Consider the following 26,331-nt stretch of genomic DNA (forward strand, 5'->3'; position numbering starts at 1 on the left):
TCATGCATAAATGCATACAGGTGCAATACGGATTGTGTGTCATACAGAAATATTGCAAGAGGAGGCTGACTTTCGCGGTTTAAAAAACAAACTTTATTATAGGAGAGCACCTCTGGTCGATTTCCTGATGGGTTCCGACTTCTTCCTTTCGTTCCTTACTTCCACCCAGTTTTTGCAGAAGTTATATGACTGTTCCGGCTGTATACACTTCACGACCGAACAGGACAGCACTACAATGTAGTGTCTTTCATAGCACGGGTCACTTGGTGACGTTAAACTCCACAAACAAAACCACACGACGAGGAAATTTAGTTTGCTTTGTCGCGGTAACAAAGCCTTCTCGGGGAATCGGCTCAGCATGAAGCAGCGCGAGCAGGCTGGATAGAAAGGTGTCCACGCTCCAGCTCTGCCAGTTGACCCTCGTGAACAAAGCCGCCACTGACAGGTCACACATTCCTGGGGAAGTTTATCAACGATTCCCCCCTGCCCTGTCTTCGGAATTCCTTGATCGCCCGCAGGTACCTGCAGCGCCAGACAATGATGCCAACATTCCGTATACTCTTATCATAGGTGAAGCCCATGTCCTTCAATAACTTCCACAAGGTGGTTTTCGTGAAGTTCGGCACGTCGTCGTCTTCGTTGACAGCCTTTCGCACACTGTCCAGTGTCGGGATCTCCCTATTGGCGTACATGCTGTGCACTTTCAGAGGGATGGCACGGACTGTGAAGCTGTCATGCTTGACTGTTCGTGTGGTCTTCCGGGAGACACCAAATTCCCACGCATTTTTACGGAGGGGATGTTCCAACCCCCGAATTGTCTGCAGACACTCCGCCTTCAATTTCGCCACGGTACGGGGAGGTACTCGGTGTCCTCGCACACAACACTCAGTACTTCCTGCACAGATTTCGCCGGGAAACGCATCGTCGTACGGGCGTACATATTTGCAATTACTTTCTTGGCGTTCTTTGACAACTTTGATGTGCAAACCCTCGAAAAAATGCGTACAGGAGACGTGGTCGAAGGCCGAGAGCTGGACGCCATTTTTTCAACGCTGCCTCAAAGAGTAAACAAAAAACGGCGTTCAAGGTTGCGCGGAGAGCGAAAACCTGACACGAAAGCGACAAACATAAAATACAAACTTGAGTATTTCGATGGTTTGTCCGGCAACACGGGCGTTTTTTGTGAAGCTGATGATCAATATTTATGCTTTAAGGTTGCCGGCGAAGCATTTATTGTTTCTGGCTCACCGCAAGCAACCTACTACTTTTGGTGGCGGAAGCACACAGCGCAAACAAGAGCGCTAGCTTTGACAGCGTTGCACTTGATGTATGAAACGGAGTATAGCTTTTGGGTACCAGACCAAGGCGGAATGCTCAAGAATGGAGCGTATGCGTGCAGCACGCTGGTTTTCGGACAGCCTGGAGTGTTCGCACCTACGCTAAAAAATAAATGATCGATTGATTGTAGGGTTTAACGCACCGACGCAACGCAGGTGATGAGGCGCTCCGTAGTGGAGGGCTCCGGATTAATTTAGACCACCTGCAGGGGATCTTTAACGTGCGCCGAAATCTCGAGCACATGGGCGTTCTCGCGTTTCGCCTCCATCAGAAAAGCGGCCGCCGCGGCCGGGAATCAAACTCACGTCCTCGTGCTCAGCAGCACAACGCCTTAGCCACTGAGCCACTGAATAGCGCTGAAGGATCCTTAACTGTGATAGCGTCTCAATCAAATCAGGGTGCCAGGTTGAGGACTGCCGGCATGTAGATTGGGAAAAAAAGGTGGCAACTTGGAGTGTCATTGGCAGCTGTGCCATCAATAGGTACCATATGAATAGGTCCCACTGAAGTGTCCTTGGATTTTTTTGTGTGCAGTTGGGATATTTAAGAAATTATTACGCATCACTTGATATTTCCTAAAATTTCATAATTCTCCATGCCTTTTAGCATAATCTCATAAATCTCAAATTTTTTTTTTTTCGCCAAACAAACCATTATGAGCCAAACCATAATTTTTTCGTTACGGCGCTGAACAGAAATGGAACTTTCATTTATGAAACGAAACAGAAACCGGAACAAAAAACATTTCGTTCTGACACCCTGATAGGGAGGAGTCACGGTGTACGAAGAAGAGGTGACTCAACGCGGCGGGCGAGTGCGGCGAAACTTGGTTCGGCGCGGACGTATGCGCTCGTAGGTGGCGCTGCTCGAACGGGGGCCATGTACTGCGCGTTTTCGGTAGCCACAGGCATGGAAACGCGCCTCGTACTACGCCGTATAGAGCGCGCACTTGGATTTCAGTGGCATGAATTTATGGTCGCTTCAAACGAAAATACCGTGTCGACAGAACAGAGGTTCGTAGGGACGTCTCGGGTTAGCATGAGAATTTTAAGGCCGAAGCGCATGCACGCTATTTGGGAGGCGGCAGCGACCATAGCTTCAACACTTCTTCGCAAAGACGCAGCCACCTCTGCGAGTAATTTAAACAGCAATATGGGCAATTAAATGTTGCGGTGCACCAGTGCTATCCACTACGGTCACGGTGACTACGGCTTACGAAGGCAATTTGAATTTCGCTGAACTCAGGCACACATGGATCAGATATCAACTTTAGTTTTCCGTTGTCACTTTTTGCAACACGTTTTCACAGTAATTCATGCCTAATAAGCTTGCTCAAACATATACATGTTTATTGCACTGTTTTACAGAAAAATGGCCCCAACAAGAAATATTGAGGAAATCACACACCATCAAACACCAAACTCTGTTTAGGACGCTTGTGCAGTCACAAGTTTTGACAGTTTTCTGGGCTTGTGTGTCTTGTTTTCCTTTTCATTTCTCTGCTTATAATATTGCCTCATCCGAAGGCCCACATAATAATGCAAGATTTTAGCAATCACTTCGTCTCTGTGGGTGATGCAAGGAAATGAGAGCCAGTTGTTATCTAATATATGATCTATGGTCAGCTTGTAAGCATTCCTTTGAGTACTCTACTTCTGCTGCGTGAAGTAAGACAAATATGTTAGTTGTGGGATGAATGAGCTTTCCAAGGGTCTTACAGTTCACCAGGGCTGCTTCAGGCAGCTGCGAGTGAGCAACAGGTCTCGCAAGGCCAAGTTTGCACGTTTCGCACGTTGTGCTGTTCAGCAACTTCCGGCACACAAACCCTGTAACATAGTAAGCTATGCAGTCCACAACTTCAGCCAAGGCATAGGAGTGGTCATAAATAGCTTCCCACTCTAGCTCCTCACTAACATACCCATCAAGTCTCTCCCTAAGTTCTTGGAGCTAGCTTTCCCCCAGAGACTCATCTTTGAAGGCTGAAGTGAGCTCTGCCAGCGTTAAGCATGGAGCCTCTTGCCCAAGCTCAGTTTGACAGTTGCCGAACTTTGGTGGTTTAAGCAGACTGTACACACTGAGCATATTGTAAAGCTGTAAAAAGGTCGGCATCGTGGGGTGCCCATTTTGGCATCCGACTTGCCGAATGATGCCGAAAAATCTTTCAAGGACATCTTCATTCATTTTTCCGGTAAGCACATATGTAAAACCGCACTCATTTAGCAGGCAGTTCGAAAGACGAAGAGCACACATGATCGTTACGCGAAAGCAGTCAGCTGTCGACTGTGTCAGGAAACTGGTGTTAGGTATTTTGCCATCAACAAACATTTGCTCCCACTCATTCAGCTACTTCAATGACGATTCCAGGACACTGACGTCTTTGCACCCCCGCTTAAGACCTTCCTTTGGCACCTGCCTGTTCAGTGCATCGAACAGGCTGTTCATGCGCTGAGTGAAGTCCACTGCCGCTGTGACGTCATGTAGGCCCGGGACAGCCCTACTCGAGTAAAACTCGAGCAATGCTGCGGCTGAACACCTGTGTAGCCAACTTCAACTCTCATTTTCAAAGTGTTCGTCGGGTTGATGTGGGCATACGTCAGTTTAGGGCACACCTTCAAATAAGCTGGGTTTTTTTCGTCTTCAACAAACAAGGTGTCATAATGTGCCCAATGCACTTTCCCCTCGGGAGTGGTTAACACCTTCTGGGCGTGAAGGCGGTTCATGATTGACAATCCAGCGCGCAAAAACACGGCACAAAAAAGAACGAGAGTTAGACAGGACAGCGCTGCCGTGCCGTCTTTTTTGTGCCGTGTTTTTGCGCGCTGGATTGTCAATCATGAACATTCACCAACTCGCCCAAATCACAGTCCTCGTGAAGGCGGTTCCTGGCACACTTAATTAAGCATCTGAAAAAACATACACCCTTCTTTTTTCATCCAACGGTGCTCGAACGAGTTCCTAGGGTTTTCTCCACTCCAAAGTGTTCCCACATAGATCTGTTCGTAGTTGCGCCATCGGAAACAATAGCATCAACATACGCACCCGCCTCTTCTAGTAGAGTTACGGCTTTCAGGACAAGCTGAGCAAGAGCGGTTGCTTTTGTGGGTCCCTTGCTAGCAAAAAACTGCGATTGGTTGCGAGAACTTATCCCCAAATGAACGAAACGTAACAACAAGTCCGTGGTCGGCAAGTTCCTCACCAGCCGGTCGGATGTCGCCGCAGTCTGAAAACCCAGTGTATGCCATTGTCTTTGAGTTCACACGCATCTCTTTTCGCACCTGTATCTCATCAAAGACTAACACACCGTGTCGCTGGAGTGCGTCTTTAGACAACAGTTTCTTTTTGAACGCTGCAAAGAAGCTGGCGTCAAACCCACACTTCACACGGATGGCTGACAAGTACTTTCGCACGGTGGAAACGCACGGCAACGGCAGGATGTCATTGTTCCTTAAAAAGGCGTATGCAGATGGACTCCGAATAATATGCAAAAGCAGGCACAACAGAAGCCAAATCTCCGTGTATCGGCAGTTTTTCTTGCCTGTTGCCTTAGCAGCTGCGATGCACTCTTGAATGACCGTGAGTTGTGCATTTGGGACATGCAGTTTGTCCAACTTCTCTTGCAGGGATTCGTTCGAAATAGAAACAAACTGGTCCTGCATTGTCTTCAGTGCTTGCTGCAGCCCCTTCACCCTCTCGGTCAAGCGATTCTCGGCTCGTTTTACCGCATATTGTGCTCGTCGGAAAACTCTTGCCTTCTCATAATTACGGAAGTTAGACATCCAAAAATTCGTGCAAGCTCCTTTTAGATGCGACTGCATCTCATTCACTCGCCTTGCCCCTCCATACGGCGTTGTCCGTCCACACCCCTCCCCCTACACTATAAAAAAAATAATAGTTAGCGGCGCCCGGTTTCAATCCCACGACCCTGTGGGCGGAACGCAAGGTACATGGTGCTCTTCCCACTGCACCACAAAACACAAATGTCACGAACGCGCCTTATATCCTTGACTCATTCAAACTACGTCAACATGCTACTGATACAACGCATGATGGGGCAATGATTAACACGTGCGATAAAAGAAAGCAACAATGATGGATGAAAGCAACAACCACTTAAAGCAACAATGATGGAGTAAAGGGCGTTGCGACAGCGAAGCCCCAAGCATACCACTTAGAGAGATTGACTAAGATTGGCCAATAGAACATAATAATAATCATACGCGTTCCCGACACGTTTCACGCGATTTCAGAATCAATCCAACGGAAACACCAAGTGAACCCCACGATGCGTCGCATCTACACAGGGTTCCCCTCGCGGGGAGGTGGGCGCAATTTTTCTTGCTTCCTGAGCAGTGCCCTCCTTTGGTGAACCCGCAGAGTGTCCAACAGGCCAGTACACCTCTGGCAGGCACCGTTGGCAGAAAGAACCTGCACCCACTTCCTGTGCCTCCACCGTCCACAAACATCGACAAATGCGCATTCCAGTTGGGGATATTCCTTTGCCGTTGGACCGCCACCGCAAAGGTGAAGGTTCTCCAGGTTCTTCAGTAGACTTGTGATGTCGTCGATGGTTGACACCTCAAGGCTGAATCCCAGTACTTCGTGGGAGACCGGCTTTCCCATCAAAACAACACTGAGTTGCATGTCTTTGTCAATGTCAAGCAGTTTCCATGGCACTATGTGGCTTGTGTCAACAGCGCACTGCGGTTCTTGAACGCGCCGCAATTTTGAGAACACAACATTGCGAAGCTCGTCAGCCTGCAGCCTGTGAAGGCCCCAAGTTGCGGACGGAAGCTCAACGCATGCTGGGCTTCCAAACCGTTCATCAAAAGTTGACACCGCTGCCAGGGGTGCCGAGGTACAATCATGCAAGAGCATGTCCGAAGCAGTAGCACCACTTTCGGGAGGATCCAGCAAAAGCGAGTCGCCGAGTTCCTGGCTTTGCTTACGGTGCTTCTTGAAAGGCCCGTTGATGTCATGTGTCTCAGCTGGCCTGTTTATTACACAAAACATGGCCATTGTGTACCGCTTCCCGGGTTTTGCTTACCAAATGAGGCTCGAAGTGCCGTTCGCAGAGGTGGTCGGTAGACTGTAGGATGCGATCCTTGCGCGGAATGGCATCCCTCCACACCCGAAGGCGTTCTTCTTGTCTCGGCGCAGAAAACAGCGAAAGTTTCTCGGTACAGGACTTGTACCCTGTCTTGCAGCGTGGGGCAAAACACTTTTTCCCCATCGCTTTTACATGTCCACACGCACGTCATATAAGCTCACAGGGTCAACCAAAGCTTTCAAAGATCGCGGATAGTTCACAAAAAACAGAGACGTTCCGATATAAGAGACTGCCTCGCGGCGGAGCGAACTGAACTGGACTGAAGCGATGAACGCCGAACACCGTCTTCTTTTTCACACCCAATTTTTTGATGTCACTGCAGTAATTTATAAGCCGGTGAAGTCCAAAAAATCATGAAAATGACTCGCATCATATAGTAATGCACTTTTTTGCAGTAATGCACTTTCTGTGCCACGCAGAGTAACAGCTCGGTCCAGTTCGGAAAAGACAGGGGCAACTTCCGTTGCCATTAACTTGTACTCGAGTATACGCAGCTTTCAACACTCCACCCAACAAGCGTGTCTGACTCACCACGACATTCTACCAAGGCCAGCTGAAGAGGAGCTTAAAGAAAATCCTACTAGTTCCACCTGCTCGGTGGGGCATAGAAATTTAATTTCAGTTCCGCCTGTTGCCCCTTTTCTTCAGCCGGTTACTCAAAAGTATCACAGTGAGTCAGACAAGCTCATTAGACATCCACTATATAGCCATGACACATGGAAGTGCAGCAGTGTGGCAGTCCACATAGATCGGCGACGTGCAGTGAAAATCCTACGACCTTTATTGTTTCACAGCACCAACTGTTGGTGTCTTCAACTGTCAAGCCATGGCCGGACTGACAAGAAAGGAAAGAAGAACCCCCACCGTGGCACACAACCACCACGGGGGAATCCAACAAAACCTGACAGGAAACACAGGCTACGCATCGCTGGGAGGTCACCGGGTATCCCACAGCTGACGCACAAATTCGCAGCACCCCCTAGCCCTCCTGTTCCCCTCCCGCCTCCTGCCCCCCCTTTCCGTAGTCCCATCCGTCGGGGTTGAGGAAGCTGCACAGCTTGCCGTACCGGTGGAACAGGTGCAGCCGGGTCTCGTAGGCGTTGCGGTATGGGTCCGTCTTGCGCAGGTGCTTCTCCCATCCAACCGGGTCACCCTTGATGTACCAGGGCTCCTGCTTGGGCCGCGGCTGGAGGTACACCAAGGGGGGGGAGCCATGTCACACCAACAACACCCACACAACGCCCTCCCTCTCGTCACCGAGGCATAATATTGTACATAATATCTTGCTGGCTGTTACTTTCTATAATTTCCTTGTGTTCCTTGAATAACTCACTGTTCTTAAAGGAGCACTGACACGAAAATTTTATGTTACACTTTTATTGCTTTTATCGATGGCCTGGCGAACCTGAAACAGCGCTTCAAATACTTCAGCGCGCGATAGTTAATTACATTGAACGGCCTGAAAATCGTTTGTTTCAAGTTCCCCCGCTTTCATCCCAAACGGCGCATATGACAGACTCCCTGCCTGACCTCACCGCTTTGTGCGGACGTCACCGGCGCCCGCTTGAGAGGGTGTTGCGCCCGCTCGCCACTCATGGGGTTGCGCGCGTGAAGTGACGTCACGAGTTTTTGACGACCGCTGGCGCGTCACTTTTTCCCATAGGTCGGCGTACTCACTCGTGAGTACACTCATTTGTACTCATTTGTACTCAAACTCACGAGTGAGTACGATGATGAGTGATCACACACCCAGAAAAAAACAGTGAGTATGATGACGAGTGAGTACAGGGGTAAGTCCACTACTCATGAGTAAAGTACTCATGAGTACACTACTCATGAGTATGAGTACTCATGAGTACAGTATTCATGAGTATGAGTACTTATGAGTTTGAGTACTAAAGAATATCAGTACTCATGAGTACCGAGTACTCATGAGTACACAGCACTCGTGAGTACACAGCACTCATGAGTACAATACTCGTGATTACTGTTTTTGCGAGTGCTTGCACTCTTGTGTATATGCACTCCTGAGTACAGTAGTGCAAACAGTAGTGCAAACAAGAAAACGGACGACAAAAGCTGCCACCCGAAGACACACAGAAAAACGCAGTTTACCGCCACGGCTGCACCGACAACCCCCGAGCTCCCCTGAGCCCGACCCGGCCTGAGAACAAGAGGAGACGCCAGACGCAACGCGAGTGCTTATGTTCCGTTTCGCTTTCTCACATGTACTTGCCTTCGCGCAGTAAGTCGCTCAACGACAGTGCACCGCGTCAGACGTTTTCTTCCTCTGTCCTGATTTATATGTAACCTGTGTTTTTTTAATCAATTAAACAATTTCTTTTTTCTACTTAGTCTTTCATTCGAGCTACGACCTAGCTAACAGTGCAGATAAGTTGATTATTCGTGAGTAATACGAATTGAGCACTCATGAGTACAGATTGAGTACTCATGAGTGCAGAATGAGTAGTACTCATGAGTGCAGAATGAGTAGTACTCATGAGTGAAAAATGAGTAGTACTCATGAGTAGTACTCACGAGCAGTAGTACTCATTGAGTACTCATGAGTACAGATTGAGTACTCATGAGTACAGAGTGAGTACTCATGAGTACAGATTGAGTACGAATACTCGTGAGGACAAATGAGTTTGAGTACAAGTGAGTACGATTACAAATGAGTATTTGATGAGTGAGTACGAGTGATTTTGTGAACAGACGAAGTTTTTGAGTCTGAGTTTGATTGAGTACAGCGTGAATGAAAAAAATTGTGATTGAGTTTGAGTGAGTTCTTTCTGTTCTGCCGACCTATGCTTTTTCCACTCCTGGAGTGATGTCACGCTGATGTCCATTTGCTGAGTGCCGCTCCGCGCGCTGCTCCGTCGGCGCAATAAACGAGATCCAATTGAACTATGTTCTTCGCGTCACAGGCCGCTCATATTTCAGCCAGGGTATTCTGTTGAGTGAAGGAAGCGAACTGTGCAATAATATTAACGCCAAAAATTGGTGTCAGTGCTCCTTTAATGTTCACTACTGCCTTAAAATTTTTTCTTCTGCTCACTGTATCACAAGGGGCCCCATTACCGTGCTAAAATATGGGATCCCTTTCCATATATTGTTTTCCACACTGTGCATACTATTAAAATAATAAACTGAAACTAAACCTACAAATTCCCCAGCCTCAAATTGCCTCGACCTGCAAATGCAAAGCCTCCTTCCAAGCCATAATGGCCATAGAACTGCTGAGCATCAAATTCTGAGATTCGTCAGTGACAACCAGCAGTGAGTTGCAAAAATTACTACTATAGCGCAGTAATTTGGCAAAGATATTTCACTCGTCTTGCTGGGTGTTCAAAGGTTCTTGGCCAGTGCACTAACAAGCACATAAATTTGCTCTGCTGCAATGTTTTACACCTGCACCTGCTCAAATGAGCAGGCCCTACTGTTTCTATCTGCGAGCTGTAAGAAGCGGCTATGTTTGACCAGTAACGGAGCGGACCTAGGCCCCCAAACTGTTCGCTCTCATGCACAGTCCTTGTCATAAGTTCATGGGCCATGCCAAGAGTTACAAAAAATCCAGAATACATGGTTACGTCTTGAGTGAGACTGAAATGCTTAATGCCAGAAACCTGGATTAAGCAACTATTTTCTTACCATCGTCAAATAATTGGGTCATGGCTCAATGTTAAGACAGTGCTTTGAATTTGTTGTGGCCAGAGACATCTGCTGTGGCTCAGACAATGTTGACAAATTGTGTACCAACTACGCATGTGCACCAGAAACTATTGGTACCTGCCAGAGAGAAGCAGCCATTTTGGGGTGAAAATGACAAATTTTAATTTTTTTCGCTGGCAGTACCACTTTGCCGATCTTAAATGACCGAGGCCTGCAAGTGTAACTATTGAACAAAAGAAGTTTAGGTTTCGGGTGCAATGCAAGTGCTTTCAACACCACATTACCAAGCTCATTCACCGGTTTACTCTTCACGAATACGCGCATATTAGTGTGTCCTTTAGAAGCACAATCACGACAACATGAACGCAAATTTCAAAATATGTTATATACTATTGAGAAAAAAAGAAGCTGAAGTGAGCGCTCGACAGCTACTCTCAGCACTTCACTTGTGACACAATACTTGCATAATTGGCTGATGCCAGCCTGACTGACTTCTTATTGAAACTGTTTTGTGGCATTGCAGCTGGAGCTAATAGCATTTCAAATAAAAAATAAGACTACTATGTTATGACAATGTGATTATCAAAATAGTACAGTGAAATAACGCAAGAGAAATCGTGAACTGGAGGCACTGCACTGCACCAGAAGCACCTGGCTTGAAGCTATCCTGGAATGGTGTATCGCAGCCCTGATACCCTTGACAAAGACGTCGCACACACACACCTTGATCAGGATCCCCCTGGCCACCACCTGGTCGAAGTCGAGCTCCTCGTCGGTGCTGATCTCGGCGGCCGTGCGGCATCCCTCCCGGGGCGAGGCCACCACCCGCGGGTAGTTGTCCGTCTCGTCCTTGAACTCCACCAGGTGGAGCCGCTTCTCGTCCGCCAGCTGCTGGTGGGTCCGCTGTGTTGTGCAAGGAGAGGGAGGCATTGTGCCACCAACTCAACTCGAGCAAGAGCAGATGCGGCAAAGTGCCCTGTGCAAGCACCAGTCAAACCAGGTACACCTCTACTTTGGCTCACAGGGCTGCTCAGGCAAGATCACACCTTAACCATCGATTGACCAGGTGTAATCAGAGGGGTGTTGAGGAGACAGCCCTCACAACAAACAGCAACTGGCTGCATTTTTGTGAGCTAGCGCTTACAATGGGACACCTCTTCGCATCCTACGACACAACGCACATGCAGAAATGGAAACTGGCGACGGTGTGTGAAGCGGGGTCTGTTCAGGGGAACTCGCCTGATCGCATTCCTATGGGACTGACAGATTCATGGCCCACAGGCTTCAAAAGCATCGTGTACCACTACAAAAAGGTTTATTAACACATACAAATGTTCACAACGGCCTAGTTTGCTTCTCTTAGTTTCCTCACTTTTTCACTAAATAAAAAGTAATCAAGAAACACATTTTGGTTCATCTAGCTTTCACTAGATGGTGCTAGCTGTCTAGAAAGTGAGAGTTTTGTGTATTTATTTCAGTACAGAAACAACATATCTCTAAAATAAGCAAACTAGGCCGTTCTGAACATTGATGCGTATTTGTAAAACTTTTCCTATTGGTGCACGATGGCTCGTGGGTCTGACTCCCCTTTACAGGAGTCGTGAAAAGATTCCCTCCCCAAAAAATGTGTTGTGTGGGTACTTATAACTGTGGAACCTTGAAAAACAAACAATGCATACCTGTTTTGTTGCCCGATATCGGCAAATAGAAAAAAAAATGCAGTTACGGTTTCATTGAGTCTTTCCTCCTTAACTCATGAATCGTGAAGTGACATCTTGCTAAGCCGTCAATCACAGTTCCCCCTCGTCTGCACAAAATTTTGGCACAGAGTGGGCTCGCAAAGGGTCAGCTAAAGCTACAACATCGGCGCCATGATGAAACTCGCCCTGCAACTGAACAGGACATGTCTGATCTCTGACACGACTGATCAACAAGGTCAAACTTTCAGTCAACAATGTGGGCGAGTGGCGCACGCAGAAGTAGCCACGTTTAAAGTAAACTGGGTATTTGTAAACTGCTTACGTTGCTTCGCACGGGTATAAACTGTCGTTCTGCTAGCCTGTATTTTTGCACAAGCTTGCCAATGTCTGTCTCACGTAGCCTCTAATGCGAGTTGCGCAAACGTGAAACTTCTGACCTGACAAGATAAATGTCCGAAAGCTTAAAATGAGAATTTACTACATAAACACGTTTATCGATGGAACATCAAGTAGTGGGAACTTAACAAATGCATTTTCTCTTCATGATTTTGTCTTTGCTCAATATTTTCTGTTTGAACGACTTTTTAAGAACATAAATTCAAATATTTTCACAATTCATTGCTTCTGGAATTTAGGAGACGCCGTTGAAATTTTCGTTTTGAGGCGCATCGCAAGCAACCATGCATGCATCGCTGGGCGGCAGCGCGACTAGCAGTGACGTCGCAGTAAGAACATTCGAGACTTACACTTGCTTGAATGCTTTTTGTGTATATTGTTTGGCACAGCTGCAAGCCAGATATTTTAAAAATAATGAATGCTTTATTCGTTGCCAAAAAAACCGTTTTCTATCCACGTGAGCGGTGTCGTGACCGCTTCAGTTGTCTGGCAACCATTGCAGCAGAACTCAGACCTACTGGGTGTTTGTACGGTTTGTAGCCAGTTTCCCTGCTGGATTTCACGGTATTTTCCCGAATTCTTCTCGGAATCGTAAGATCACTCAAGCAAAAAAAAAAAAAAAAAAAAAAAAAAAAGTGCCCCGTGTGCGATTCGAACTTGCGGCCTCCGGGCCAGCCCAACGTTACGGCCAGCCTAGTCGGACACTTTATCCACTACACTATCGACGTGGGGAGCGCGCGCATCGAAAAACTGCTGCATAAAAGCCCCTCCACATTTATAACCCAGAAGTCTGTCGTGTTTTCATAAATTCTAATCTACCCAGAGCTTTAACCGCCAACTTACTGTTGAGCGCTTCTGCAGTAAGCCAAAGCGGAGCGTATACAATCAACAAAACAGCGTTAACAGCATTGTTTATTGCAGGAAACAGGAAAGCAATCGTCGAACTGCGTGATGTTGGGACTCGGCGACTCGGCGCTGTATCGCTGCTTCTCGCTAGTTATTTTTGCGCTTGATGAGTGAATAATGGATGGGTTTTAAGTTCCGACTACTCGAAGTTCCTTCGATAAACGTGTTTATGTAATAAACTCTCATTTTAAGCTTTCGGTCATGTATCTCGTCAGGTCAGAAGTTTCACGTTCGCGCAACTCACATTACAGGCTACGCGAGACAGACGTCGGCAAACTTGTGCAAGTATATCGGCTAGGAAAACGACAGTTTGGACTCGTGGAAACAGCGTAAACTGTTTACGAATGCCCAGCATAGATTAAACGTGGTTACCTCGGCCTGCGCATCTTGCCGGTGTTGTTGACTGAAAGTTCGACCATCTTGATCAGGCGCATCAGAGATCAGACGTCTCCCGTTCAGTTGCAGGGCGAGTTTCATCATGGCGCCGATGTTGTAGCTTTATCTGACCCTTTGCAAGCCCGCTCTATGCCGACATATTGTGCAGACGAGGGAGAACTGTGATTGGCTTCTTACTGACTTACTGAAACGTCACTTCACGAGTTGAGGAGGAAAGCCTCGGTGAAACCGTAACTGCATTTGTTTACCTATTTGCCGATATCGGGCGACGAAACGGGTATGCGTTGTTTGTTTATCAAGGTTCCACGGTTATAAGCGCACACACAACACAGTTTTTTTGAAAATTTCTTCACGACCCCTTTAAGTTGGCCACGAAATACATCTGCTGCTTATCAGAGGCGGAGAGGATTACATTCCCCCCCCCCCCCCCCAACAACCTGTTCCTGCCCTGTCGACCCACCACCGACCTGGTTGTGGAGTCCCAGGATGAAGGCGCGCACCAGGTTGGAGGTGGAGCGTGCCCGGCAGCCCACCAGCTTGGCATTGATGTCGGTGATGCCCACCAGCTTGCAGATCTCGCGGAACACCCGCTGGCACCGCAGGCCGTACCCTGCGGGGTGGGGAAGCACCACCACGCACCGTGCTCAGAAGGGGATGTTTTCCATTGACACTTATAGCTGATGGTTGAGTGATTAAAGGAGCCATGAAGAGAAAATACAACTTCGTTTAATTTAAAAGAACTAGTATTCAGTATCTCACTCAGCTCCATTACAGCCCCAAAAGATGTTTGTTTTTTTTTGCGAAAAAAGAGCAAGAAGTATTTAAAAACTTTCAAATTTTGCGCCACAGTGACGTGTTATGAGCAAGAATGACGTCATACGGGCCAACAATAAAACATAATTTTCAGTGCGTTAACTGCACGTTAGCATTCCAGTGATGCGGTCAAATGGAACTAGAGGCCCCATTACAGGCATACAGTCATGTGTCGTCGCGACAGGTCAGTTAGGCGGCCGCCAATTGCACAAACAAGGTTCCGTGACGTCATAGAAAAGTTGCGGAAAATTGGCTAGGGAGTCGCGACTGCTTCACACGTTTTCTTCAATATCTCCGTTATTTGTTCGAAGATTGCGATGATATTGGTATCATTGTTATCGGGACTAAGCCGTCTTTCTAACAAACCCAACTTGTGATTTGTCTTCGTGGCTCCTTTTTAAGCACTGGCACTGCAATCGGGTGTTGCACCAGCATTGCTCACCTTTGGGCTTCTTGAGGACCATGACCTTCATGGGCCCGTACTGGGTGAAGTAGTCGTGGAACACTGCAAAGGAAAGTGCAAGGGACCCTTGTCAGGTCATGAGCAAACAGAGCATAGACAGGAGTGCTCTCAAAAAGAAAATTGAAGAAGTAGGGTAAATTCTAGAATACGACGATTGGCGATGAATGTAGGTATTCGTGCGCATGGGAACGCACACAGGTACGTTGCAAGCCGCATTATCTGAGCTTACAGGTAATTTAAAATGGCCAATTGGTCCCAGTGAACAAGTGCCACCAACACTGGGAAAAGTCGCATTGCAGAGCCAAAAACCTAGAGAGATTTCCATATTTTCCCGTCTATAAGTCGCAAACCCCTTACCAAATGGAAGTTTTTCCGGAAAAAAAAACGTATATAAGTTGCACCAGTGTGTAAGATGCACCAACTGTAAAAAACGCACTTGTTAATCAGGTAAACTCATAGAGGATCAGTTTGTTAGAAAGTGCGGCGAAAGTACGTGGTTGCAGCGGCCGCCACCTCTGAACACATCCCCCGGTAAGCCATGCTAGACACACGCATCTACCATCCAAAGTCTAGACAGAACTAACTTTTCAAAAATGGTTTATTGATACACACAGATGGCATGTACTTACAGGCGGCGTTTAGACAAAACCATCGGAGCCTTGTTGCTCTGAATCGCTAACAAATAATTAATTCATTTAGAACATAGAGCTGTGTCTCTTAACGTGTGCTGACATCACGCAACCTTTTCGAGGGTGGACCACACGCGGCCACCACGTACCGAATTTATTCCATACATAAGTTGCACCGGTGGATAAGACGCACGAATGAAAATTTCAGAAAAAAACCGCGACTTCTACACTGGAAAATACGGTAATCTGAACTAGATCCCCCACAAACCTCCTCCCATGCAAGCCCTGCATGAGGGCTGAAATGCAATGGGTTGCTCTGATTCAGGCGCACTCAGGTGCAGATTGAAAATTATTTCAACTGGCCATGAACCACTGGGGGGGAAAAAAACAGTGAAGATGTTGGCGCAGGTTGGGGTGGTCTGTTCACAGCTAGTGTTTTTATGCACCTACCGTAATTACCTGATTCTAACGCGCACCCAATTTTCCTGGCAAAAGAAAGCGAAAAAACTTGCACCTCCAATCGTAATGCGCAAAGAACTTTGTGAGCAAGAAAAGCGAATGCGAGAGAAACCGCCGACTTATTTCTCAAAGTAATCTCACTCATCTCACTGCTCGTCGCTCTCCGCTGACCACAACATCTCGTCCTTGGTGCCGTCAAGCGCGTTCGCGATGCCACACTTCTGAACGAACGTTCAACCATACTCGGTGGGATCGTGGCCCACGCCTCGCACGCCCATCCCGCGGGCTTCTCCAGAGGCGCACGCTTCAGCCGACTGCTCGTTTTGAATGCGTGAGAGCCGCTGCTACCATTGCTGTTATCAAGCGCGCAAGTGAAACGATTTGACGATTTGTGTGAACGCCGATAGAAAAACCTAGGCGCCAAGGCTTGCTGCATCCGAAAAATCGTTGCTAAAAGCTTTGGCGCCATTTTGAGATGGCGATGGGTGGGACGAAATTTCCGCTGTTTCAGCAGTTTCGGTTTCGTATCTGATTCTTACATGCATGCGATTTTTCGACCTAATTTTTCCGGAAAAAAAGTGTGCGTTAGAATTGGGTAAGTACAGTATGTGCTGGCTACTATCTAAATAAGGGCATCCTCCACTCCAGTCAGTGCTGCCTGCAGATTGCTAGCCACAGTTTGCAAGTCACCTTTCATGCACCCATCTCAAACTGTTCACTGTGCTTGCTGTACTTGTCCAATCACTTGTCAACATTGTCAACACTTGTCAATATTGCACTTCGATAGAAAACAAGTAGGGGCAGCTTAACCGTGCACGCTGCTAACCCGCACAACTCCTTTTAGTCTGAACAACACTTTGTTCCAGCAAACATACTCCTGTGTGCAGCATGTCTTAATCAGTGAAAACCCTCTTCCCCACCCCCGGGCTAGGGGTAGGCATTCCCTTAGATTACCCATTTCACAGCACAACACGCCCACTATCCCTACACTGACAAGGTGAACCGTTCGTCAAGCCTCCCCTCTGAACCTAACCCTCTAACAGCATTGGAACTCCAGGCTAGGAAACGACGGTTGAGTTTGCCGAGTGCCCAAAGGCATCAGTCCATCCGCAGAAGTTAGCCTTTCATAGTAGAAATCCGTCCCCCCCCCCCCTCCACCACCCTTGATGCTCTTCACTGATGATGATGGGCACACTAAGGCAAGTTTGCGCAGCACTTTCTGCTTCAACATACACCGCACGATAAAAAAAAAAAAGAAACATGCGATGCAACTTGCCTGTGTGGCCTTCAAACCTGTCGATGTACCTCAGCCGCTGTATGGCTCTGTTCTTGGCCTGCATTCACCAGCAAGGGAGAAAGAGGAGGGAGGGGGGGAGGGAAGAAAAATTCAGAAGTCCCGTGTGGACAGCACTGAAACATGCCCCTCCCACGCACAGTTTGGTACGGCTCATTTCTGCAAAACTCAGGAGAACTGACAACACAATCTCTTCTGCAGAAGGATGCCAGAGATCAAGACGCCCATCATACCACACGCAGGGCCGCTCTTGCGTCGTTGGCCTTGCCGCTTGCAAAGCCTGGTGGGAGGAGGGGATGAATGAGGAACGAGTGGCGGCTGAGGCCGAGTAGGGGGAGGAAGGAAAAGCGCTCAAGACGCACCCACAAGGCCGTTCTTGTTGCCGACCGCCACCAAGGCACTGTGGCGCCGCATTCGGCCCAGGTTGCCCGTCATCCGAGTCACTATCCGCAGCTGCAACAGGGGGAGGAAGGGGGGGCGCACGGCGGGAAATTTAAAACAAAGGAAGGCACAGCCCCCGCCTGTAAGACAGCCTTGCACGTGCCTATAGCAGATTAACGTACTTTCTTTAGGGCAACTAAGCAGAACAGGTAACACCCCACCTTTCCCACTATCTGTTTCTATGTGCATCCCAATTATAAATTTTCACCAACAAATTAACACCAAATCATAGGGATACACAATTACTGACTGTAGCCAGAGCAGCTGGTGCTGTATAGTATAGATGATATTGTATTACACCAATAACTTACAATGACACCAGGTCATCAGCTGGTAATGTCAAAAATGGCACAGCACCACCAGAAGTCATGGGAGGGTGCATGCATATTATATCAGTGACACTGTGCTTCAAGCTGCTGCTTATTAACTAACTGGGTAGTCAAGCTGAATCTAATAACGGAGGTGGATTTCAACACTCCACCCTCTCTCCCTGTCTCTTTGGGAGTAAACTATTGCTTTGCACCTTTTTCAAGAAGAAAAAAAAAGTAACCCTGATTAAGGAAGTGTCATAGTGCTATAATAATGCCAAGAGAAATTGAACGTGCAAAACAAAAGTTGCTTCTTACCTCGAGAACAATGGTGTCAAATGTGTCAAATTTTACTGCAAAAGGAACAAGGAATGCTGTTGACTTTTGGGGAAACCAAAATGCACCATACCCAGCCCGAAAAACCTAACTTCTCCAGCCATGTTTGGAAGCAAAGACATACCAGGGGATGGTGGTACAAAAAAGCCCCCATCCCTACGAAAAGTCCAAATTGCATTGTCCAAGCGGGTCTAGTTTTGTGTGCACCAAAGCTATGTTTCAGCTACAAAGCAAAAAAAAAAAAAAAAACCTTTGCAACTTAGTCATATAGCTCTTCTCAGGCAGATTCGATCGTATCAAAGTAGAAGCAGAAGTGTCCGTTCCAAGTACTGACAGCAACTAACTGAATGTGATTTTCGCACTCACAAACTTTCTCAAGTATATTGTACCCTTTAATCTGCGAAATAGGACGCCGATGTTTCTCCTACACTACAACCCATATACAACACATGAGCGTAAAGCAATGTTGAATCATGCAATGTTACACGCTAGTCGCAAGTGCATTTACACCCCCCACTGGGCGCATTTCAGCTGACCATAATACCAGAAAGTAATTTTGCAAATAATTTTCAGCAATAAGCATACACCCACAGCAATGTTTTTGAAAGGAAAAATCAGTGCTGCTGATTACCAGGAAGTTCACTCTGTGTCTTTCAGCTACAAACTAAGCACCACGACTACGAAAGCAAATTTTTCTAACTCGTTTATCACACTTTTTTCTTCTCGCAAAGAACGATCAATACAGAGAAGCAGAATGCAACACAGAGCAGGAAAATAAGTTCACAGTCTGTTTGCACACGAAAGGAAATCAAATGTAACAATGGTCAACTTTACTGTTAACTCCAGGGAATGTGTAGAGCTTGGTCACATTTATTTTCCTCGCATAAGCAGAGAAGAATAAGAAATTTATATGGTATATTAAAATTTTGTAAATTTATACTGTATATTGCACAGTAAAATCCCGTTACAGGAGACACTTGGTTACAAGATACACTTGAGTGAAAGCGTTTTGGTTGGTTTTCCAATGTTCGCCGCGTTAGCAACATTGCACACAAGAGACCTTGTTTACAAGAGACACATTTCCCGGGTCCCCCTGACTGTCCCTTGAGTGTCTCCTGTAATGAGGCTTGATTGTATATGCTTGCAAAAACTTGTACACACACACGCGCACACACGTTTTGTAAGGGCAAGCCATCACATCCCACTGCATGCCAACAAAGGCTTACATTTATAAATACAAGATGTCTGTATCGAAATGGATGATTTCTGGTTTAAAGGAGCCATGAAGAGAAAATTCAATTTCGTTTAATTTGAAAGAAGTAGGATTCAGTATCTCACTCAGCTCCATTACAGCCACAAAAGATGTTTTTCTAACGAAAAAAAAAAGCAAGATGTATTTAAAAACTTTCAAATTTTGCGCCACAGTGACGTGTTATGAGCGAGAATGATGTCATACGGGCCAACAACAAAACATAATTTTCAGTGCGTTAACTGCACGTTAGAATTCACGTGATGCGGTCAAATGGAACTAGAGGCCCCATTACAGACGTCCAGTCGGGTGTCGTCGCAACAGGTCAGTTAGGCGGCCGCCAATCGCACAAACAAGGTTCCGTGACATCATAGAAAAGTTGTGGGGAATTGGCTAGGGGGTCGCAACTGCTTCACACGTTTTCTTTAATATCTCCGTTATTTGTTCGAAGATTGTGATGATATCGGTATCATTGTTATCAGGACAAAGCAGCCTTTCTAATAAACCAAACTTGTATTTTGTCTTCATGCCTCCTTTAAGGAAAAACCTGCAAGCCCAAAATGACGTGTTCAAGGAGAGAAGAAAAGAAAGAAAGAAGCCACCGCTGCCAGAGATGGAGCTTATTAGGCCTCACCGTCTCCGACGGGGTCCGGGGGCCCGATGCTGCGGCCAGGCATGCGGGTGCCGCTCCAGCCCCTCTCGAGCGGGGTGAGCTTTGGGGGTGCGAAGCTGTGCATGGCGTTGCGCAGCTGGATGAGCCGCTCCTCGCGCTCCTTGTCCGGAGGAAGCTGCACCCGCTCCACCACCTCCCGGCCGCGCACGATGGGCGCGTTCAGCCCCGGCCACACCATGTTCACCTTGCCTGCAACCCGGCAATGGCACGCCGTTTCTTCTTTTCGGTACACCGGAGAGAGTTTCAGCACAGCGAAAAACATAGTGCTAACATCATGCATTGGGTGCCATACCAGGGCTGGTCCGCTGCCCTGCTATAGCTTTCTACTGGCACTTCTAGCACTGACAACCCCCCCCCCCTCTCCTTTTCACACTCATTTATGCACAGCTTAAAGGGACACTGAAGTGATATGTAAACATTGCGGGATTACTAGCGCAAATTGTAGTCCGGAGTCCCCAGGCCATGTTTCGACCACTCTAGGCGCGTTTACGCGATTTTATTTAGTAGAAAAACTAATTCGAAAACGCTGTCCTCCTCTCTTTACGCTCGCCCATTTTCTGTGGCGTTTTCGTGTGACGTCAGGAGGGGATGAGCTGGCAATTGGCTGCGCCACGGCTGCGCTACTGCACGGCTCCCCGGCCGACAGAGTCAGTCGGCCCAGCGTTTCGTCCGCCGGCCGCCGGCGGGTCGTCGCAATCAAGGAGGTTAAAAAAAATTGCTTGGTCGCACTTCGTTCGCTTAGTTGAAACGAAGCCAGGACACGTTTGTGAATGGAAGAATGTGCCTTTCTTTACTTGGTTTGTTTGTACACTGTATCTAGCTCCAAGTCAAGGTCGCTTCAAACAAGCGCTGCACATGCGACGCTTCGCTGACTGGTACGCCAGTAGGAAAATATAAGGCCTCTTGAAGGCGGGAGAAGAGTCAGCGAAGTCAATATAGGTACTAAGCAAATAAAATCAACTGATATTTTTACCGTACAGCGTAAAACTAGGGCGCGGGAAGCACTTTTTGCGCTGGGCGAACAAGCACAGCGGTCAGCAGCACGACTACGCATCTGCGACCGCTTTTCCGTCTACGAAATGCAATTGCTAGACGTGAGCTACTGTGGAAACTCGGGCGATGCTTACTGCACGATCGCAGTAATACAAATAGTCACCTAAGCGGCTTGAAATGCCAAAACTAAATAAAAGTGTAAACCGGTTGTACAATATATACCCTATATTAGCAAGGCTTTCGCGTCCCGCATCGTGGCCTAGCGGTCTGGGGCGCTAGGAATTATCCGGAAATGTTTTGCAAGTCACAAGTTCGAATCCCCGCGGGTACGTGCTTTTGTTAACTTTTTTGTTTTCCGCCGATGTTTTCTATATTGAGTTCACCTTTTTTGGGGCCGCAACGTTCATGGCTACACGAACTAGTTCACAAAACGCGCGCAGGCTGGCACTGGCGCGCTAGCGAGTTCTCGTTGGCGTGCTGTTGCCATAAGCACCGACTGCTTGCAGGCAGTGGGCACAGGCCAGAATCAACAGACCCTTGGCCTGGTGCGAGCACGCTTTTTACGATACAGGCATGAGTGCGGCAAGCTCCAAATATGGGGGAAAAGCGCATGGCATTTGAGCGTCTGCGGGGACGCGGAGGGCGTTCATGCACTGCGTAGGCCTCGGGTAGTGAATGCTACGATTCCAAGCCGTCCTGGGAGGCTTATCTTACGCATTTTACAGCCGACAGCATGGCAGAAGCGCGGTACGATGATTACTGAGATATTGAGAATGCCCATCCAACAAAGCCATTGGTTATGTTTTACAGAACCGAAACCGAAACTTGTGTGATTGCTAACCTTGGGCATCGTTCAATCACGGCGCCCCTCCTCCCAACGTCACAGCCTTAGTTGGTGCGGCCGCCGCAAACCGCGCATGGTAGTTTTTCTTCTTTCGCGCTTTGTAAAATAATTACCGATTTGTCAACCGGATAAACGATGAAAAGTGTGCTAATTTGAGCCAGTCTACGCAGTGCAAGCAAAAACGGGAGCTTGACAAATTCACTTCAGTGTCCCTTTAATAGGTATCTGCCCATGCCCAGTTCTGTGCTCGCTGAACCTGTCTGCAGCTACGCCAGCTCTGCCAGTTTAGTTCTGCTGCGTTTATAATCTACACAGCGAGTCTGCTATCCACAACAGCCCATGTGTCGTGATGGGAGTTGCAAGGGTTAACGACGGATGCCGAAAATCTATCATCTACTTGTCACTGCACCAACAACACCACGTGGCATTACAACTTGGAAGAGTGAAAAAGGGGAGGCAATAAAACGAAAGACCGTCACAATGCACAACACATAAGCAACGCACAAGTAGCACACAGTGCACAACCACTTCACGAAATAAAGACCTTTTACAAACGCAACAGAGCTTACCATGATGAAACAGTACATTGCTGCTGCTTTTAATAAATTGTGGTAAATTTGTTCTTCGACAGGCCAGTCTTAAATAAACCATACCGAGAAAGACTGTTTTTACATCGTCTTCCCCAGGGGAACCCTGAGGTGAAGCGAAGCATCACAGAGTTCCAATCCAATCCAAGCCAATCGAATCCAAACCAATGCCCCTCGCGAGAGAGTGTTCGCTATCGGAGAGGAGAGGGGGTGAGCGGCGGAGAGCGCAGCTGGCGCGGCGAGGAAAATGGGGGAGGGATGGACGCCGATGACGCCGACAACAACGCCAGATGGATGCAGGGACAAGGCGAGTGAATGAGATGCGTCGCATCTAAAAATAAACCATACCGAGAAAGACTGCCGGAGGTCCTTTTGTGACTAAATTCAGTTCGCCAAGAGTTTTAGTAGTGGAGGTGCACCTATCACGACAGGCTGCACAACGGTTACAAGCCTCTTATGCACTGTCACGAGCAGTGACCGAAATAGTACATTGGGTGCGTCTGTCACTACACGAAAGCACACCTGGTGCCAAGACTTGTTGTGCGGCCCATATTCTACGTATTCCACTTTGTTTGCTCGCATAAGCAGCTAATGTGCTGTTACCAGACCAGACAATCAAACTGTCAGCGCACATGGCTCACTGTTTGCAAGCAATTTGGGCAACATGATTGTCGTCACTGCAGCACAGGCAATCATTATCACTGGGCACACAAGGTAGGATATTTTTGCTTGTTCGCTGGGAAAACGTTACAGGATGAATAACAACCTTGCGATGAAATGACGCAATCACAAGCCTGCAATAAACGTTCATAGTTGTCACAGTTCTGGGATGCTACAAAGGTTGCTCAGGCAGCAAGCTAGCATATACATCTAATGTCATTCAAAGTGAATGACATTAGCTTTTAATGACATTCGGCTCGGCTGTGCGGGTCTACACGACGAAACAAATGTTATTTGATTGTGATAGCGGTGACGATTAGCGAGCTCGCAAAACCGCAACAATTACATTTCAAGCGCATCTAGAATATTTTCACACGTACTATTTAAAAAAAAAACGTAACAAAGGAATATTTCTTAAAATAAAACAAGAAAACCACCGATTTACGTGATATCAGTAGATATCACAAGCCGAGACAAGTCTAAAAAAAATCCGGATTCGGCTAGCGCGCGCACTGGGGACGAGATTTTATTTTTTGTTAGTACTTGTTTATCTTTCTTTGTTTGAACAACAACACAAAGAAGAAAATACAAGTTTATTGACAGTATCTAGAAACAATATTCTCTGGTTCATTACTAATTTTTCTGTCTAGGGACACACTACTGCTGTCGAGGCTACTCATTTGGCCACTAAGTGAGGTCCGGGACCTCAGTTAGCCGCTAAATGTCATTCACCTCAAATGTCATTCGGTATTTTCGTGTAGCGCCGAAATAATGTCATTTAGACCAAATGGCATTTGCTCTAAATGTCATTAGATCTGCCGTGTGACAGGGGTATAAATTTACGCGCGCAGGCATTGATTTAACTTCTGTTTGTGCGTGTTGATGCAGACACCTGCGGCTGAAGTCTGCTAAAGAGTTCACCAAAGCCAGGCTTGAGCATCACATCATAAGTGGCAGGTTGTCCTGAATGGCAATGATGACAGAGAGGCACAACAGAAAAACACAAACCCTCCCTGTGCACATCACCAGGTATAAAGAGTACTGATACAAATTTTCTGACACAAACTTTTCTTTCGTTGCTGTGGGTGCCTACCAGCCCAGCTATCATAGAATGGCACATTAGATGGTCGACCGCAGAGTAAATGATTTTTTACAGCCTCTTTTATCAGCATCAGTTTCGGTTTTGACCAAACGAACACCGAGGCTGCCGCCATGACAGGAGGGCGCTCTTGATGTCACTGTTCTCACCACACTATCGCTGGTCTGGATGCATGCAATAGAGCGAGCAAGTGCGCCCGAATTGGCCGTGGTTGCATGCGCCTGGGCAGCATAATGTCCATCCCAAAACTGTGATGCACAATGCACAAGGCACAGCAGCACACACCAACAGCAGTCAGCACCTTGGCTAGGCCACGGGAGCCCTGACGTTGGCAGTTTGAGGCGATGCACTCAACGCGTCATGCTGATGGCAATGTCAAAAGGGTGTCTTATCAGGGATTTTTTGTATGTGCAAAGATTAAAAATTTTAAATATGCTATACTGAGCAGTTACTGTTGAAATTTCCTGGGAAATATCTTCGTATACAAGGGAAACTTTTTACATATCTATCTCAGCTTTGAAATTTTGTGTCAGTTCTCTTCTAGCGTTAATAGGCCCAGAGACCACCACTCATTTTGTTATGACTGTAAATAGTGTGGTTTGACCATATCACTTCCAAACAGCACACCAAATATGCCACTGGAGCAACACCACTGATACTTTTTTTTTTGTGTGTGTGAAGCAACGGTGAGCCGGCCTGAGTGAACATGCAGGTATATGAAAAAGATGTGCCACCAGCAGATGTGTTTTCAAGGGGTGGTGTTGCGAAGCAGTCCAGCTGTAGTTTGCGTGCCACCCAGACCTTGCCTCCTGGCAGCACATGCATTGCGTGTGAGAGCACTAATTTCCCGCACTTTCAGTAATGAAAGTAATAACCACACGACAGTGAGAAAGGAAATGCAACAGAAGGAACGACGTTGGGAGAAAAAGGTGGTAAAAGGAACTTAATGCAGATTTGCCCAACCAAAAGAGCGACCAGCCGAAGCAACTGTAGGCGCGGCGTTTTGATGAACGAACTCACCAACACCGACGACTTGTCCTCTGTTCAAGTCTTTGGCGACCTTCCGGGAAGATCCCGACGCCCGGCCTCTCTTGCGGCCGGCATTGCTTACGCTGGTCACCCCCTTCCACAACTGCTCAGCCGTTACTGAAACGCAGCAATGGAATAACGTCAATGCAGCAAACATGCATAAAACAAGGACTCTGTCGTTGCTACGTCGCTTCGTGAACAGAACTGATGGAGCACTTTGAATTTCACTACGCGCAGGTGTTTTTTGAGCTGTAGGAAAATTGTGATCTGACGTTACTTGGGCCCCCTAAAATGCCGTAGCCCTCTCCTCTGAATTGCCGAGTGCGCTGGAAATTTTTCAAATCAATCAAAGGCACGCTTGTCCCAGCCCGGGCAGAAGACCATGCATACAAAATCAACAAGTAGAAGTGATATCGGCGATTAGTGCCGGACTCCGCTTCCTACTCACGTTTGACGAAGAAGCTCGTGTTCCTGACGGCCTCTACGGGGACTGCTTGTGCGATCTGGGGCTTCAGCAGACCTTCTGCTGCCTTCGCTTGCGTGACGCATGCTGAAACATACAATAATAAAACGTAATCAGCACAAACCAGCAGAAAATTGAGAAGCAGCCGACGGATGTCCACGACCATGTGGGTCTAGCGACGTTGCCTCCAGTTGAGGACTTCTAGAACACAGCAGCGCTTAATGCTATTACGGAATGTGTACAATCAAGCACTTTATAGGAAGTTTTAGTCATAGAAGTATTTGAAATAAAGCAATCATTATCACCTGTCCTAGAATGCAAGGTCAGATTGCCGAACAGGCGTGCGAGGCCCGCCATTTTTGTTTGCAGGATGTCGTGTTTACATTTAGGTTTTGGTTTCGATATCTAAAAAGTTATTTTTTCTTGTATAAGCAATTTACAGTATGAGTGTAAAAACTCGAAGAACATTTAAACAA

The 26,331-nt window shown here is 47.3% G+C and overlaps 1 protein-coding gene across 1 annotated transcript; it reads right to left on the reverse strand.

Moving 5' to 3' along the window:
• Positions 1-7,203: 7,203 nt before the first annotated feature.
• Positions 7,204-26,226, reverse strand: LOC144150100 (small ribosomal subunit protein uS5m-like). The gene is made up of 12 exons (XM_077681913.1): positions 26,161-26,226; positions 25,841-25,942; positions 25,384-25,509; positions 20,142-20,369; positions 18,241-18,275; positions 17,536-17,626; positions 17,407-17,453; positions 17,156-17,213; positions 14,771-14,833; positions 13,983-14,125; positions 10,841-11,020; positions 7,204-7,631 (listed from the first exon to the last, which is right to left on the reverse strand). The coding sequence occupies exons 1-12, from the start codon at positions 26,210-26,212 to the stop codon at positions 7,425-7,427; spliced, it is 1,332 nt and encodes a 443-aa protein (XP_077538039.1). The 5' UTR covers positions 26,213-26,226; the 3' UTR covers positions 7,204-7,424.
• Between the last annotated feature and the right edge of the window lie 105 nt (positions 26,227-26,331).

Source organism: Haemaphysalis longicornis, unplaced genomic scaffold (genome assembly GCF_048455015.1).
Source record: "Haemaphysalis longicornis isolate Haplotype H1 unplaced genomic scaffold, Haemaphysalis longicornis Haplotype H1 scaffold_8, whole genome shotgun sequence".
Lineage (NCBI taxonomy): Eukaryota > Metazoa > Arthropoda > Arachnida > Ixodida > Ixodidae > Haemaphysalis > Haemaphysalis longicornis.

Excerpts from the sequence above, each read along its gene's own strand:
- LOC144150100 (XM_077681913.1), bottom strand. The coding sequence starts at position 26,212 with ATGGCGGGCCTCGCACGCCTGTTCGGCAATCTGACCTTGCATTCTAGG. Across the intron at positions 25,510-25,840 it reads CACGAGCTTCTTCGTCAAAC|TAACGGCTGAGCAGTTGTGG; the intron begins GTGAGTAGGAAG and ends GCTGCGTTTCAG. Across the intron at positions 17,454-17,535 it reads CAACAAGAACGGCCTTGTGG|GCTTTGCAAGCGGCAAGGCC; the intron begins GTGCGTCTTGAG and ends TCCTCCCACCAG.